Here is a 17,274-nt window from a genome sequence, read left to right as displayed (position 1 = left end):
ACAGAGAAGAGGAATACAGAGACTCTGACCTGTCACCAATGTTGACCTTGGGTGGACCAGAAGCAACCAGGTTATGCAGTTAAATTGTTCACTCCATTCCATTATGAAATTTGTTTTATCAAAATTTGCACTTTTTATAAATAACTGTAATTCTATTTCTAACAGAAAGTCTATCCTTCAAATGTCATGTTCAATTTCAGTTTCTCTACGTAAATTGTTTTATTTTATATACAGGGGCTATTGATCTATTCTATATCTCTGCTCAGTTCTGTTATTCCATCCATTAATTTAATATTTTATGATATTAATTACTCAATTGGGTAATAACACCCTAGTCTATCATCTCCAAAACAATATCGAAAGAAAAGTGCCACATAATTGTCAATGCACAATAAGACTGTTTGAATACACAAGTATGCCATCAGGGGAATCTAGAAACTGCACAGGGTTGACATATGTAAACTAATTACCTCATTTTGGAGATCCTGAAACCAAAAGTATGCAAGGACTTTCTCGTGAACTGAACAATCATTAACATATTAACCCTTATTTATTTTTGCATATTATCTGAAAATGCAACAACCTTCTTATAATTAAATTTTGTTTGTTTACAAACATGTATATGTAATGTTATGCACTACATGGCTAAATGTAGAAACCTACAAAATCCATATTGAATTTAGCTCCTTTTTGATGTTACAAACTAATAATTTCCAATTTTCTCCATCACATGATCTGGTAAAAGGCTTGGCAAAGTGTGTACCATATATACTTGTGTACAGTACAACATTTGTATGCACCATATATACTCATGTGCAGTACAAAGTCTGTATGTACCATATACTCATCATGTACAGTAGGTACCATATATACTCGTGTACAGTACAAAGTATGTAGGTACCATATACTCATCATGTACAGTACAAAGTTTGTAGGTACCATATATACTCATGTACAGTATAAGTTTGATTCAGTTGTAAACTGCATACAGCCAGATCTACCATTGCACAATGTGCAGTAAGATCTGGGTTTATGCAGGTTATGCATTAACTAATCTGTAGAATAAACAACTGAGACCCTAATTACATAATGTGTCACCAGATCAGGGTCAATATGTTTGTAGTTAGACTAGCATATACATGTGTATAGATGGTAATTGTAAAAAAAAAATCATTAGCAAATAATATGGTCCTTTATTCTTAAAACCCCCAAACTTGGATGAGTTTATTTATAAAAAAAATATTTTGATAAGAATAAAGATACAGTATGGCATCAAGAAACTTTCAGGTCTTTTTAAACTTGAGCCACTCAGCTAGTCCACAAAATCTCAAAGACATATATGAATTGCATCCTAAACATCACAAGCCTATATTTTAACATAAATTTCTTTGTAGCTGAAAGGACTATTATATAGAGAAATTTCACTAATCCTGCTGAATCTTAAATAATACTTCCCACAAAATGTGCTGGCAGCCAAAAAATACTTTGCTAGCCATTGGACTATCAAAACTATGATAACTACATGTCAGACAGGATATGTACTATCCCCAAGCAAGCTAACTAATGCTAATTTCATGCCCTGAATAAAATATTTGATTTTGGAGTTTAAAGTCTGAGCTTCACGAGTTCCATGCTCAAAATGTTTCAGAATTATTGGATCCAATTTGCATTTAGTAGATCAGCACTCAAACTTTATATAATAGAAGCTCTTGGAGTTTGTTTGCAGTTGGTTGCATATATCTGCTGTTGCATTATGGGCCAGCATATTAAGGTCTTTAGGTCTCACTGGATAGTTAAATAGTTTCGTATTTTGACACCTAATTTTTAAGGTAGATGACATAAACCTAATTATCATAAGCCTAGCATTTATAAATTCACACAGAGGCTAAATCTGTAATGTGGTTTAGATTTACTTTGAGTTTAGGCTTGAAAATGGGTTGACTTGTTTGGTGACTGCCTGTCACAGTTAAGACTAGCATTGGAGATCAAATGTTTAACTTGGGCTGCAAATGAACAGAGGACATTGCACACGTAATTATGTATATCTGCTACAGATGTAAATATCTAAAAATAAAGATGGTTGCGGGATGATGAAAAGTATGCTAATTTGTTATAGTACTAGTGAACTTTATTCATGCATAAGGCACATACTGATTCTTTTAGCTGCCTTGTCACAGGAAAATATTCAAAATAGCTCTTTGCTGTCAAAAATGTAAAAAAGAAGGGTTGCTGGCAGTGTTCGTTGAATATAAAAGCCACCATTTGTATAAGGAATTAACCTGATTGCCACAGTCAAAATCTCACATGCATGCTTTCAACAAAAATCATTAGTTTGTTTTTATTTACATCTTCAGTGTAAAATTATTCTCATTTTTCTGCAATAGGTCATTGTCGGATGAAAATTCACCAGAGAACTGTCCAGTGAGACCTTAATGCTGGCTCTGAATTAATGTATATTAGTTGTATGAAACAGCACAGATCCTAATCTGCCAATTCAGCAGATCTAGGTCTATGATGTTCATCTCTGGATACACAATATCCATATGCAAGGGCCAATACCAGTTTCTTATCTACTCCACTGGAAATTGAAACCATGCATAGGATATCTGCTGAGTTTGCCTGCTTACTTCAATGTGAAATCATTACCTATACCAAACTTCAATCAGACTTGTGATTCCATACCTTGAAGTAACAACAGACTTGCACGGAAGCCACAGAGCTGCAACTGGATGAAAAGTAAGAATCCCTAAAACCGTTAGAGTGCCATAAACAATTAACATTAGGAAAGTAGAACAATGGGATTGACAGACTAGGACCTAGAAACAATACCTTTGCTGGTAATAATTTGTCTTTTTTTTTAGACAGGGACTATGGTGGCTCAGAGGTTGGCATGTCAGGTTCACTACTATAAAAGCGAAAGTCCAAATTCTACCCAGACCAAGCTGGGCTGGTTTCAATAGTGTATCTCTGGAGAAGGCTATCACTTCATTTGCCCTGGCACGATATAACCTCTCATGTGATGATGTGCTGTCAAAAACCAACCAATCAATCAATGTTTTCCAGACAGGGCTCAGACTAGGTAATAATATGGGTAAACTAATAGGAAACACAATGGGAGGGGGCAGGGAAACAAAAGTCAATGACTTTTCAATGAATCTGAAAGAAAACACCACCAGATATCATTTGTCTTTGTAACAGTTATTAAACTTCAGTGATACATATAAACATTTGTGAATGGAATATATACTTCTTTTCTTGCCCTCTTCTCCATCAAACTCTCTTACATCTAGTTTGTTTATCTGGATGGAGAAGTCATTTCTCTCATTTTTCAGACTCTAGTTTCAGCCGTGTAATCCATAGTTATAACATTAACAAGAGGCTAAAGTGGTCCTGATATTATTTGCCTAGCCTGCAAAGCTAAACTGTTGATCATTTCACTAAACAAGCTCAAGTAGTAGTTTATGAACATGTACTATGTATCATACTAATCTTTACTAAATTCTGAAAAAATTATTTCTAGTGATGAAGTCATTATTAATATGCATGATATCTTGCTCACAGATGAACTTATCCAAGGCCTTGATTATAAACCCAACATAAAAACTATATGGCTTTGAGAGTGGTAAGGAGTCCAGTCAATTAAATGCGAGAATACCTCATTAATATCCATCAATCTCACTGAACAATGAAACAGTCCAAGACCCTGCTGATATAAGCATATATTCCGAGTTTGTTCAAAACTAAATCACAAATATGGCTTCCAAAGTGCTAACAAGTTCAGCCAATCAGATAAAAGACTACATCAATATTATGCATGGATCTTGGTCATTATTAAGTCCATCCAACAAGCCAATATCTCAAGATTTATCTAAATCATATCAGAAATATGGCTTCCAGAATGCTAACATGGTCAGCCAATCATATGCATGATAACTCATTAACACACCTGTATCTTAGTGAATCTGTACAAGATAGTGATATCAGCATATATATATATATATATATATATATATATATATATATATATATATATATATATATATATATATATATATATATCAACGGCATTCAAATTCAGATCAGAAATATAGTCTCCAGTGTGGTAACAACCTCAGCCAATCAGATAAAATATCACATTATTAATATGCATGACCCTCTTGCACTATTGAACTCATCCAAGATGTTGATGATTTAAGCATATATTCTATGTCTGATAAAAAAAAGGATCATAAATAGGGCTTCCTGGGGGGTGGGTGGGTATAATCTCAGCCAGTCAGATGCAACATCACATGATTAATACCTGTGAAGCTAATTTTTTTGTGAACTCATTTGAGATCTTACTTATATAAGCATATATTGCAAGTATGATACAAAAAATATCATATCAGAAATATGGCCTGAGGGTTAACAAGCACAGCCAATTGGATACAAGATTATCTCATTATGAGTGGATTCCACTCACCATATTCATCCAAGTGCTTGATAATAAACACACTGCAAATTTGATAAAAATCAGATTAAAAATATTGCTTCCTGATGGGCAACAAGATCAACCAATCAGATGCACACAATCTTCAAAACATTTTAAGTTTGGGCATTGGGACTAGTATGAATTTTGGCCCCTAAAATAGACTCTAAAATGTCCCTCAAGAAACTAAGCAGGATAAAAATAAAGCGGTGAATTTCTCTGATGATGACGGTTAGAGATTTCAAAAAGTAAATAAGTAAATAGTGCAATCTGTATGTATTGGGTCGATTTTCTGGGTGTGAATTTTATAAATTAGCAATAATACCTCAATTGTGCATCCCAGGATAAAACATGATATTACAATCAACTGCTACTACATCCAGAAACTGCTTACAATTCATCATGTTCAAGTAAATAAATTTTTTTAAAGTAAACTTTTATTTCTATGCCAATATAACTTGGCTATAATTATCTCCTATTATTACCACAGAAAAGGTGAATAGCTTAAAGAAATATGAAAAAGTCAAAATATAACAGGACAGTCTACAGTGACAAACTTTTGAAAAGAGAGTATAGTATGCCAGGGTCTATACTAGCATGTTTCAAACTAATTTCCAAAACATGACACTGTAATGCATCATTTTCACACTGATTTACAAAACATCATACTGAAATGCACTGGTTTCACACTAACTTCCTAAACTTTACACTGAAATGCATCTTTTTATTAAGTCCCACCTTGTTCACTAACTTAAATATCTGCTATTTTCAGAAAACTTTCCCCCTTTTTTCCAAATCAAGATATGTTGTTGTTGTTGCTATAGGGTTTAACGCAATTTTTCAGCACAAGATAGGCTATACATGGCAGCCAGTATAATTTGTGGAGGAATAACCCTGGAAAACCCCAGGAAGAACCACCGACCCACGAGAAGTTACTGGCAGGCTTTCTCACATACCCATGTTAGCCAAATCAAGATATGAATTACCTTCACATATTTATAGTTCTAAAAATGGATTGTGGTACTTTTACGATTCTAAAAACAGATTGCGGTACTCCACACAATACAACCAAAAATAAAGCTGCACAACCAAGCAGCCAACAGTTCAAAGAAAAACTAACATAATGTAACATTTCATCAAAATCACATGAGTTTGAAATACAGGTCACACTGATTTACTCTGGTAACTGGAGGCATGCAAATACAAAGGTAAAAGTTTATTTGCTTGGCTACACAAATGTTTTCAAAATTTGGATACATTCAGCATTAATTACTATTCACTCTTTGTCAGTGGTTATAACTCTGTGGGTTAAGTCAGACTTTCTAATTCAAGGGTCATAGGTTTGATACCTACATAGATCAGTCCAGGTCATTCGCCTCAATGCACAATTGGAAAAAGCACTTAACTATCATAATCTTAGCGTTATATGTGTTAAACATGCCATTAAAACCAACAACATTAAAAAAGAAGTCACAGTGCATGGATCATTGTGGCTATTTTTCTACCAATTTTGAACCCCAACTCTGCATCCAATACATAAAAAACTGACTTCATACAAAACATTAATAATTGTTTAAAAGCAATTTGAAGCAATAAGTCCATGACGTTAATTTATGTCAAGTTGCAAATTACCTGTAATTTCCAGAAATTTTGTACATATTTACCTGAATTTTTTAATTAAATTATTTTTAACCACAAAACTATCTTGGCACCAAGAGAATTACATTTTTTATAAAATATTTATATCTTTAAATTTAAATTTCACTGTCATTTGACAGAACAGAGTTGAAGTTAAACAGAATTATATAGCACGTCGATCACTTGTAATATACAAAAAAATAATATACAAAAATACAAGTAAACTGCATAGTTGTCATTTGTACATAGTTTCCACAACATCTGAAAATTATAGTGCAAGTTGTGCCGACAAAAGAGACAAGAAAAAAAAACCTTTAATTCTGTGTAACCTACTACCAAATATGACTGAAGATTCAGAAATTAATTTTTGGAGTTCATCAGACTCCCTCTGCATTAAAATAAAAAAACATGATGTAACTCAATAAGGCTATCAAATACTGAACTTCGTACATGTAATGTTCATATTTCGCCAGATATACTGTATGCCTCAAGCACCATCAGGCAGAGAAAAATCTCACAGGCAGTGGCCTGATTTAGGAAACAGCATCAATGGAACGATAATGGCTGAACAGCAACAGTGGTGCTCCCTTAAGTGCCATTCACCTCAGAAAGAATTGACTAAATGGGTGATTGTCAGGTTGACTCCCTGATTTTGACTTTAAAATTTGGCTCAAAAGATCCGGAAAACTGAAAATGTACCCAAGAAAAAGAAAAATTTCCTTATATACCCATCACAAATAACTCACACACAGGGGTACCCACAAAAACAGACTGCATTATAAATGAAGGGATCTCAACAACAAAAATTAAGAAGGGTATGCCATCCCTGCTAAAATCATGCTAATGGGGGGGGGGGGGCCTGAATACTTATTTCATAATCATACTGGGAATGATTGTCGATAAAGAGACCTTGAAATGAAGTTGTTTACTTTATCGTTTTCAAGACATTCAACCTCTGAATGATCATTAATATTACTCCAAAATCAATCACAAAACTCCCTTGTGTATGAAGAACTGACCATGTCTCCTCTTGCTCTGTAACCTGTACTGCTAGCCATTTGATATGGAATCAAACACAAAATCTGTTCACTATACTATATTTCACTGACTTGTTCCAGTCCAATATATATATTTGACCTTACCCATAAGGACACCCCATACAGAAACTTATGCACCTCTTCTGACACTTGTATTCTCATTGCTCCCACTATACTAAGTCACAGTGACAACCTTCTCTTGTGTACCAGCTATGTGGAATGAACTGCTGATTGATCTTAATTGGGGTCCAAAAAATTGGATCGCGTTATTGTGGGGTTTTACAGCATTTTACTTTTTTCTGAGAACAACTCATTGGTACATATACGTGTATTCATGTCTAATGTATATGATGAATAGGGTATTAACACCGTTTACTATCGTGCCATTGTGGCATGCAGTTCATCCATGATGCATGTAATTCCATTGAAAAATTGCAAACAGATTTACAATATTCAATAATTTTGTTCCAGATCATTGTGTCTGAATTCAATGTCAAATATACAGCATGAACTGAGTATTAACACTGTTTACTTGCCATCTGATATCGTACCGTCAGGGCTTGCAATTAATCAATAATACATGTAATTCCACTGCAAGTATTGCATACATATTTAAACTATTATTAAAAATTAACAGCAAAATTAGGTTAAGAAAGATAAAGTGCATGTACGGTTCATTACATTCCAGTCTATGAATGGCATCTGTACAAATTTCATGCTGATACAATTTACTCATATGGGTTTCAGTGTACATTTATCCATTGCAAATTTCCAATAATGCTTGTGCCCCTATTTGCTTGAATGACTACAACAAGAATAATTAATGATCAATGCATATAACTTTTACTTCAGAATTTGTGAATACTGAAAGAAACGTGTGAAAACTACTATATTAATCATTGCACAAAGTGCAGAGAACAACTTGTGTTTGTGAACTTGTTTTTCCATAACGGTAAAATATTTTTAAAAAAAAAATAGGAAATTAATTAATGAGTTCATAAACAAACACCATACACATGTAAATCAGAGAATTAAGTGCAGTAGGCCTGCAATGCTCACGAGTCACTTTGATACATATGTTTAAGCTGAACACATGTACAATTTCATACCCTTTCAATTTCCAGCTAATAAAGCAGACATTATTTACTGGTCAACTGATTGTGTCTAATAACATCGCCAAGCCCAGCAAACATGTTGGCGGCTTTCATTTTTTGATGTTCATTAAATTTTGAGACTCTTTTATCAACCACTGAATTGTCTGCTGCTTGGATGTGTATGTAGTTAAAGAAGAAACACATGCTGGCTATTGTTTGAGCAACGATACAGAATTAATTGAAGATAATCATAAAGACAACTTATTGGCTTTCCTCATTGATCAGTAATAAGTAACATTTATTTTGGCATAACACTTCAAGAACCTCATGAAATTATTAAATTTGAGAAGCTAGGTCATGGTTGCATTATATTAAAATTCATAAGCGAACTCTTTGCCAAAATGATAATAAGCATTTTACACACTATTTCTCACACTTGAAAAAAAAAAATTCCCGGTAAGAGAAAAATACACGTACATGCATTTAAAATTTTAGGAACCATGCCATGATCATATTATATTGGAATTCATACACAAAATCTTCCCCCAAAATGATAATAAACGTTTTAGATACTATTTATTATATTAAAAAAACAATTCCCGGTATGAGAAAAATACATATACATGTATTTATAATTTTAGGAACCATGCATTGATTGTGCTACATTTGAATTCATACGCGATCTCTTCCCCAAAATAATAATACAATTTTTATATACTATTCCATGTACTTGGAACAAAAGGTATTTTTTTTCATGTGCAAATGAATATACAAAATTTCGGGAGAGCCACGCCATAACCGCGTTATACCTGAATTTGCATTATCATGGGACTCATTATGGCAGGGTCACAATGTATTATGTAAGTGAAAACATTGTGTATTACATCACTATTTGTTGTTGTCCTTGATTCATGAAACAGCTATGAATATCAAAATTACACTTTTCTTTATTATAATAATAAAATATTGATGCCATGATCTCACGGCAAGCATTAGTGAAACAGGAATTTTAAATTTACTACAAACTTTGGAATTGATGTATAACTTACAAGTGGGTTCATGAGTTATCAACGGAGTGGTGTTTATTGACATTATTTGGGACAATTTACCAGCAATGATAAACAATGCCATTCCAAAAGTTATTACATGTAAGGAACTAATACCAGGAAATTCCCACTCAAGGAACCAGTTACCTAATGGAACCACTTCCCACACATTTTGTACCAATGAGATCATACTACCAGGCAAAGTAGGTGACTTAGTACCAGAAAAATGTAAACATCAACCTTTTCCATTGAAAAGTCTAAAATGGCTTTGTTCTGCTTTTTTTTTTTAAATGGACCCTTATTGACAGTAGTTTTATGGCTTTTGAGATGCTCCCTCAACCCTGCCAGTTAATGTTTTAGCCACAGGTGAAACATATTGCATGCAGAATTAGCAAGTGTTGATATCTACTGCACTGACTAAACAAACTCTTGCAGTTTACAGGCATGAATTTTACCTGATAACTGACCATTAACCCATCCTGCAAGATACCACTGCTCAATTTATGCAAGTTATCATTCAATGATGAAAACATACAAACTTATGTTTCAAAACTTAAAACATCTCAATTTATACAATATTTGTTTTAAGAATAAAATTAATGAAAACATTTTTTTTTACAGATTTCATCAGCTATGATGATGTTATTTTCTTCACAACATTACTGAACCTGTCAATGATGAATAATGCGGATATCACTGTGTACCACACTTTCTTTTCAAATGAAGGAGTAAATTTACACATAAAAGTTCATTTTTAAAACTAAAATTGTAAATCAGATATGTACAACCTTTCTGAACCACCTGAGACTGCATAAATATCACCCTGAAACATATTATATAATACATGTGTGTCAAAAAAACAAAAGCACATTGCATTACAGTACAGTAAAAAAAAAACTGCCTAATAATTATGAGTAAAATATTTATATCCACCATAACTAAAACTAGATGATGGAAAAATGAATAAAATGATAAAACTGGAATAACTAAAATTATTGGTGACTGTCTTGGGAAGTGGCTAGAAATATTTATAAAGCATGTTTTGAATTTGCAGGTTAATGGTCCATCAAATGTTAAACAAAGCAATGCAGTTTTTGTAACCCTAGTCCACGGGCTATCCATCTTTTCTTTGATTTTGCTTCAATGGGCGTCTGTAAAGACGACCTAGAGTCAGGAATGCGGGTGTACACTTTTCAGTCACCAAATCTGACTTGGGACTGACAAAGTATACTTTTATAGATCAAATTTTAATAAACCCCATTAATATAGGCCAACACATTCGACGAAGTTTTACATGAAAATATATGCAAAAAAAATTAAATAACAAGAAAATCCTGGTGTAGAATAAATGAATGCAATGTGCTACCTTCAACATGACTAATTCAAACAACCGATTACCGAGTCAGACTCAGTATCAATGATGCAGCGTACATGCAGGCTGCCTCTAACTGGGTGTACTACAAACCTGACTTTTCACCTTTTCCAGACATGTTGGTCCTTCGGAAATATGCCGGTATTAGAAGGGCACTTGCATTGTTAACGTAATATTATATTCCTGATGTTTTTTTGTTCCTGCCATAAATACACTGTGTGCTGAAACCCCCATCGATCAATATACAAACGAATAACTCATCTTCCTTATTTTGGTTCATCAACGAATCTCGTTGTAAACGAGATTTGATAATAATTATCCGCAAATATATAGATGACAATTTAGTTTCTATTAAAACCACAAGTCTTCTGTCTGTGAGATATTTTCATACTTCGTTTCTCTAATTATGCAAAATTTATTTATTATTTATTAAAAGTTTTGTGCACAAAAACAATCTCAGACTTGTTTGCGTTCGGCAATGTTATAAAATATAAGATGAATTTAAATCAAAGTCAGAAACCAGTCTGATTCATTAATAGAATTCAACATGGCGCTGAAACAAGCTGTCAACTATAGTATGAATTTTAATTTTTAGATTTACCGTGCTTAAGCAATACATAGAGTCACTATATATCTCGTCTTGTGGTTTGTAATTGAAATTAATTGAAAATCATTAACTGATTTTAAAGTCATCGCAAAGAGACGTAATTATAGACGCTGTTGTGGTTGAGATGTGGATCATGTTGACAAGTTCTTGAACCTCCCACTTCCTCTCTTTACAATGACCCTGCATCAAAACTGGTGTTTCTTTATGTCATGTATCCTCCGCATAAGCTAGGACAGAAGTTTTTGTTTCTTAAGGCAATATCGTTAAGCCATCCCCACCCCGGTATAATATGGTCAGGATATTTGACTTCATAATTATTTGGTTTTTAATTTACAGTTTGTAATGCTGCAATTATAGTCTGATTCTACATCCCCGTTTGTCTGTAACCCCCTACCGATTTCAAAAACGAGAACGTTTAATGTGATAAAAAGTGCACATAACTAAGACAATTGACTCATTGATTTATAGTTTCTAACCTGACTGTGACCAGAGTGGCATTAATGCTGGCATCCCCTGCACCATTTCATGCTTAACAGACTTTCCATGCTAACACGGCACCATATTGCGTATACTATAGGCTAGTTTATTTCCATCAGACAACACAATGACGTAGTTCTCGGTAACTGCTGAATTATTGCGTAAATTACATAACGTTAAGAATTTGGAATTATATCCCTCTGCATGTATGAACATAGAAATTGAACCACTTGTTAAATCCACATGAAAAGCAAATTTGTAGTTGTCATTATTTTCCTTTGTTTGATTCGACATTGTAAATATCGGAAGCAGATGACTTATGTATGTACATCTGTAGTCGTGATACACCCCTTTGCTAACAATGGACTTGTCCAAAAATTGGAAATGGATCCGAGCATGTCTGTCTATTACACTGAAAACTTCTGTTAGCATCAAACTTGCATAAGATGACGGTGTTAGGGCCACTCTACTCAGAGTCAGGTTAGAAACTATAAATCAATGAATGAATTGACTAAGTTCCTTCCACTTTTTATCACATTAAAGGTTTCCATTATTTTTATCGGTAGGGGGGTACAAACAGGTTTTTTTATCAGACTATAGTCTACAATGTAAGACATAACACTTTATTTTTGTTTTAGTGCTGTGTCTTACTTTCCAAATAACAGGCTTTTATAGCGTGTTCTGATATCGGCTGACATCGGAACAAGAAGTCAAAGTTTCAGGAATATCTCGTACTTGGCAGCCCATATCAACACTCAACACAAATTGATATGTAATTAATATATTTACTGTGCTGTTTTTATCCTTGTGTTATCAAAATCTGACATTAGCAAATGGATGCGTTTTTATGTTCCATTGACATTTGAATTTGTTGAAATGCGACATTAGTCGAGGTATGTTCAAGTAGATTCATGAGGTGGATATGTTTCTTGAATGAAACGAAACGTTGCTTACAGTTCCAATAGGCATAATATATTTTTATTTGTTTTGTTAAAGAATAATATTTCAACTTATCCCGATTTCGGCATTCTCGGCTTTCATCGCTTTCCAGCCAACAGAAATGTAGGCCAACAAAACTTGAAAACAGGTTGATTTCATTTGTGAGAATTTGAATTTATTAGAGAAAATACATCAGAGTAAGTAAAGGCTAACTAAAACATGAAAAGCATTGTTATTTTAGTTGCCAGTTGGGTGAAATATTCCTGAAAATTTGATTATTTGTTACTATGTTAGTTGACATCAAAACACGCTACAAGCGCCGTTAGTTAGGCACTAAGACATCAGTGCCCAAAACATAAATAAGTAGTTAGTCCCTGGTGCCCAAAACAAATATCAACGTTGAGGTCTTACATGCAGGACTATCATGTAATATACAATGCTAGTCTTACAGTGTAAGCCCTTGACCCTGATATTTATGTTTTGGGCATCGAGGTCTTACTGCCCAAATAACGATGCTGTGTAGCATGTTCTAATGTTGAAAACATCTGAAAAGTCAAATTTTCAGGATTATCTCACACACTTGGCAGCCCATATCGATGCTTTTCTACAAATTAAAGTTATCATGTTTTAGTCAAACTTAACTACTCTGTAGTCTTTTTCCTAATAGATTCAAATTCTCACACAAGCAAATGGACACATTTTCAAATTCCATTGGCCTATATTTCAGTTGGCTGGAATGCAATGGAAATGGGGAATACCAAAATCGGTTCAAAGGATAATAAGAATTTTGAATGAAATGAAGCTACTTAAAACCTTCCTTCAATATTAATATATTTTATTTGTTTTGTTAAAAGAAATACATATTTAGAAAGCCTGTATATTGTAAATTTAAATTATCTGGAGAAAAGCCAATGTACATAATACAGAATTTTAGGGATGGCACTAGGCATCGTGAACATGACAGATTGTGATTGTTTTTACTTATTGGCAACAAAATATACCATCTGGTAATTTTTGGGGGGTGTAACCTTTTGGCTGTTTAAACTCGTATATACATTATTGGGTTCATGGTGGAGAAATTCAAAGACACCATGAACAGAAGCTGCAAACACGGATATAAAATGCGCTTGGAGCTATATGTTGTTACATAAATAATTTGTTCATATTGACATATGCATCTTAACAGCACTTTTTTATATCATAATCTGATTTATGCAAACTCCTTACCTGGGTACTGTAAGCTATGATACACTCAGTCATGCTAATGGATTAGCTACAATCGATTAAGCTCTGAAGACAGGAACAGAAATGGCTGCAATCGATCAGTGACTTCTTTTGTTAATGTAGCCCAAATATATTTTTGCAGAAACTTCAAAGAAAACTGATTACCTTTGAAGAACTGATTGTTATGTATATATACTAAGCAAATGAAACACAACAAAAATCGTTCTAAATCAATGATCTACTCCAATTATTTGATGTTACTGCTGCAATAACAAACCAGCATTTGTTTGGTCCTTGAAGGTTTGCATTTAGAGTTAACTTCAATAATGCATGCACCCTTCATCAAAGCAGGCCAACTACAATCTGCAATAAAAACAAAGCACCTTTAATCAGAGGAAGTCAGCACCAAACATAGATAAAAGCAATGGTAGCTGATCTGTTGTTGCATTCTCCAAAATGATTCAACACTTTTATTGTGCCATGAAAGTTTCTACTTTGCAGGAAAAATGTTTTGGCTTACAATCGCATAAAATGCAAATTAAATTTTGAATCTTTTGAAACCATATATATTTGATGACAATGTTTGTTAAACTTTTTATATTGTTCACATGTTTTAATTTCCCTTTTAACAGCCTCATCATTTTGGTAGCCTAGGCAACATCTTAGCTGTCTCCAGCTGACCAAAATCTAGATCATGTACATTAGGCATGTAAACAACTATAAAGCGACATGTTATTGGCAACCATGAATATCTCATTGAATTGTTTAATGAAATTGTTTCTTTTCAGTGGGATAAATCAAACAAGTTATATGTGCTTTCTAATATGATGTGAGTGATATATAAATTTTTTATCATGTGATCCATACTCAGATTGTTATGTATATATACTAAGCAAATGAAACAACAACAAAATGTACAGTACTTTATGCATTATGGATTCTTCAACACAATTGTAAGTTCTCAATACACATGTATTTCACATTAGCTTTGTCTTCAATTAATCAAAATTTCAGTTGCTTTTTTTCTCTCGGTGTAAATCCTACTCACTGATGTTGGGTCACCTCTTATAAAATTTCACCTGTATGTGAAATGTGATTTTTGTAGCCCTCCCCCACTTATCTCTACATTCACTTAAGTCGACAATACTACTTTAATAACATGGATATCGAAATAAACGGGTAGTACTTTATTGTGAAAATGTTGACATTGTTGGAATATTGGTGACAAAATATTGAGGTTGGCAATTTTTTTGGTGACAACTTTATTAATGCCAGCAACATCCCAGGAATCTGCTTAAAATACCTCTTGTCCAGTATTACAACCATCTCAAAAAGATAACTTGCCCATCTTCAGCTGCTGGTTGTAAATACATGCAGATGAATGGAATTTTTGGGCTCTGAAACATTTGATGAGAATATTTGAAATGGCAACAAAATAAAGTGTGTGATTGCCAGAAATAGCAATAAATATTAAACATAAAGATGGGAAAATGGATTAAATATACTTTGCAACTAGTTAAAACTATTAATGTTTGCATATTATTTCTAAAGGTGATCAAATGCCTGTAGTAAACACTGTTTATTTTAGTGTTTTTGCATATTTTGTGCATTGATTTGGCCACTGACATGACCATTATCACTGGACACATTTTATATAATGGACTCATGATCATAAATGTTTTATGAAATGCAATATCCTTGGTTACTGAAGTTTTTATTTGCAAACTAATTACTACAAAAGTTCTTCAATGACAAGGCCTTGATAACAACAAGATGAAATTGGAACATTGGCTGCTTGAATAAACTTGCTTTTAGTCAGTTTTGAACAGTTTGCCTTAATTATTATTGTCTTCTCTCCAAATGGATGGTTATAGTATCAACATTGAGTTTTTGCCTACATATATGATACCTAGTTGTTCGTACTTGAAAATGGGGCAAATTGTACATATGATATGGCTGTCACAGTGACTGTCTTAAACACCTTGTTGTCACTACTTCCCCTGAATGGATGATCATTATAATATAGCATTTTCACTAAAAGACTTCTGATGATGTCTACTTTGAAAATGGTGACAAGTTGATATATAATTTTTGTACCACAGCAGCTAGTTTGAAAATTTTGTTATTAGAGATGGTTTCAACATTTGACAGTTAAAATGAAGAAATGGTATCTGGAAATTCTGTTTGCCCATTAGAGCATCAGTCCCTTCATGGAACTCTTGCATTGAATAATCTTGGAATATGGACTTGTATCATCAGGATATCAGATTAATACTGTTCACCACTCCCTAGATAACTAGCGCCTGGATAACTCGTGATCATGCTTATAACGCAGTGTCCAATATGGCTCCCGATTTTTTTTCTCCAAAGAAAATATATTTTAAATATCTTTAAAATAATGCTGAACGTGAAAAAATTACGATAAGAATTGGTAAGTGAAAAAATTACGATAAGAATTGGTAAGTGGAACCTTGATACATCACTCGTTTTATCATCGAAAATGGTGATTAATGCCCATAAAGATAGAATCACTGTTGTGAAATTTGCAAATTCTAAATAAGATATCATATATTAGGTAAGTTTTTTTATGAAAAATAGTTGTCAATACACTGTAAATAAACAGTCTGGTGAAATATCAATCAATGAAAACTTCTGGTAAATGCTAACAGGTGGCAACAGAGAATGAAATAAACACCAATAAAATGTCTTGCTATGTGAAAGTGATGTTCTAATCCTTTGATTCCGTTTCTGTGTAAACATTATAATCGCAACATATTCCGTTCTATGAAAACATGAGTCAGTCGACCATCACATCGAACCCCGTGAGTACTTCTGTGAGAACCTAATTATATGCCGGCTTTGTTTTGATCAACAACTTGGGGAAGTGAAAAATCAATTTAAAGAGACCTGTGTTGTTTTATCACTTTGAATATGTCTTTTGTATCATATCAAGCAAGGGAGGTACAAAGAAAAAATTCAAATCTGGGCATAAGTTCTTGTGGTCACTATTGTTATCAAAATGCATTTTATTTGACCAATCGAAAATGGTTTCACATTTTTATGTACTTTGCATTATGAAAGTATATATTACCAATCAGTAATGTGTCTTAATCATTTATAAATATGACCATGGAGAGTAAAGGAATCAAGTGAAAGGCATACTCAGTGACTGAAAAGCTATGCATGATAGATAGGGTTCATAATAGTGAAGTGAGAGCCAAAGTTTGCAGTGAACTAAAAATTGCTGAGTCGACACTTTGATGTTGGCATAATGATGTGCAGAAACTTCGGGATTACTTATATGATGTTGATTCAGATGGTGGGAGCAAACAAAAATGAGCACAGACTGCACAAGATACCAAATTAGATGAT

The 17,274-nt window shown here is 33.4% G+C and overlaps 2 protein-coding genes across 11 annotated transcripts in view; one reads left to right on the top strand and one right to left on the bottom strand.

The window, feature by feature from the left end:
• LOC149778269 (rap guanine nucleotide exchange factor 1-like) overlaps positions 1-10,927 on the bottom strand; it is a 170,554-nt gene extending 159,627 nt beyond the window's left edge. For all 5 annotated transcript variants that reach the window (XM_089939068.1, XM_089939072.1, XM_089939071.1 and 2 more), the window contains exon 1: positions 10,749-10,927. In XM_089939068.1, the coding sequence (XP_089795194.1) occupies positions 10,749-10,773 (25 nt within the window). In that variant the 5' untranslated portion in view covers positions 10,774-10,927. The remainder of the gene's footprint in view (positions 1-10,748) is intronic.
• Positions 10,928-11,189: 262 nt separating this feature from the next.
• Positions 11,190-17,274, top strand: part of LOC149778268 (syntaxin-binding protein 1-like) — a 100,659-nt gene continuing 94,574 nt past the window's right edge. For all 6 annotated transcript variants that reach the window (XM_089939067.1, XM_089939066.1, XM_089939065.1 and 3 more), the window contains exon 1: positions 11,190-11,230. In XM_089939067.1, coding sequence (XP_089795193.1) covers positions 11,203-11,230 — 28 coding nt within the window. In that variant the 5' untranslated portion in view covers positions 11,190-11,202. The remainder of the gene's footprint in view (positions 11,231-17,274) is intronic.

The sequence above is a fragment of the Sinohyriopsis cumingii genome, chromosome 17 (genome assembly GCF_028554795.1).
Source record: "Sinohyriopsis cumingii isolate HCF-2022 chromosome 17, ASM2855479v2, whole genome shotgun sequence".
Taxonomy (NCBI): domain Eukaryota; kingdom Metazoa; phylum Mollusca; class Bivalvia; order Unionida; family Unionidae; genus Sinohyriopsis; species Sinohyriopsis cumingii.
The sequence above is the reverse complement of the archived record's forward strand: the minus strand, read 5'-3'. Positions and strand labels throughout refer to the sequence as shown.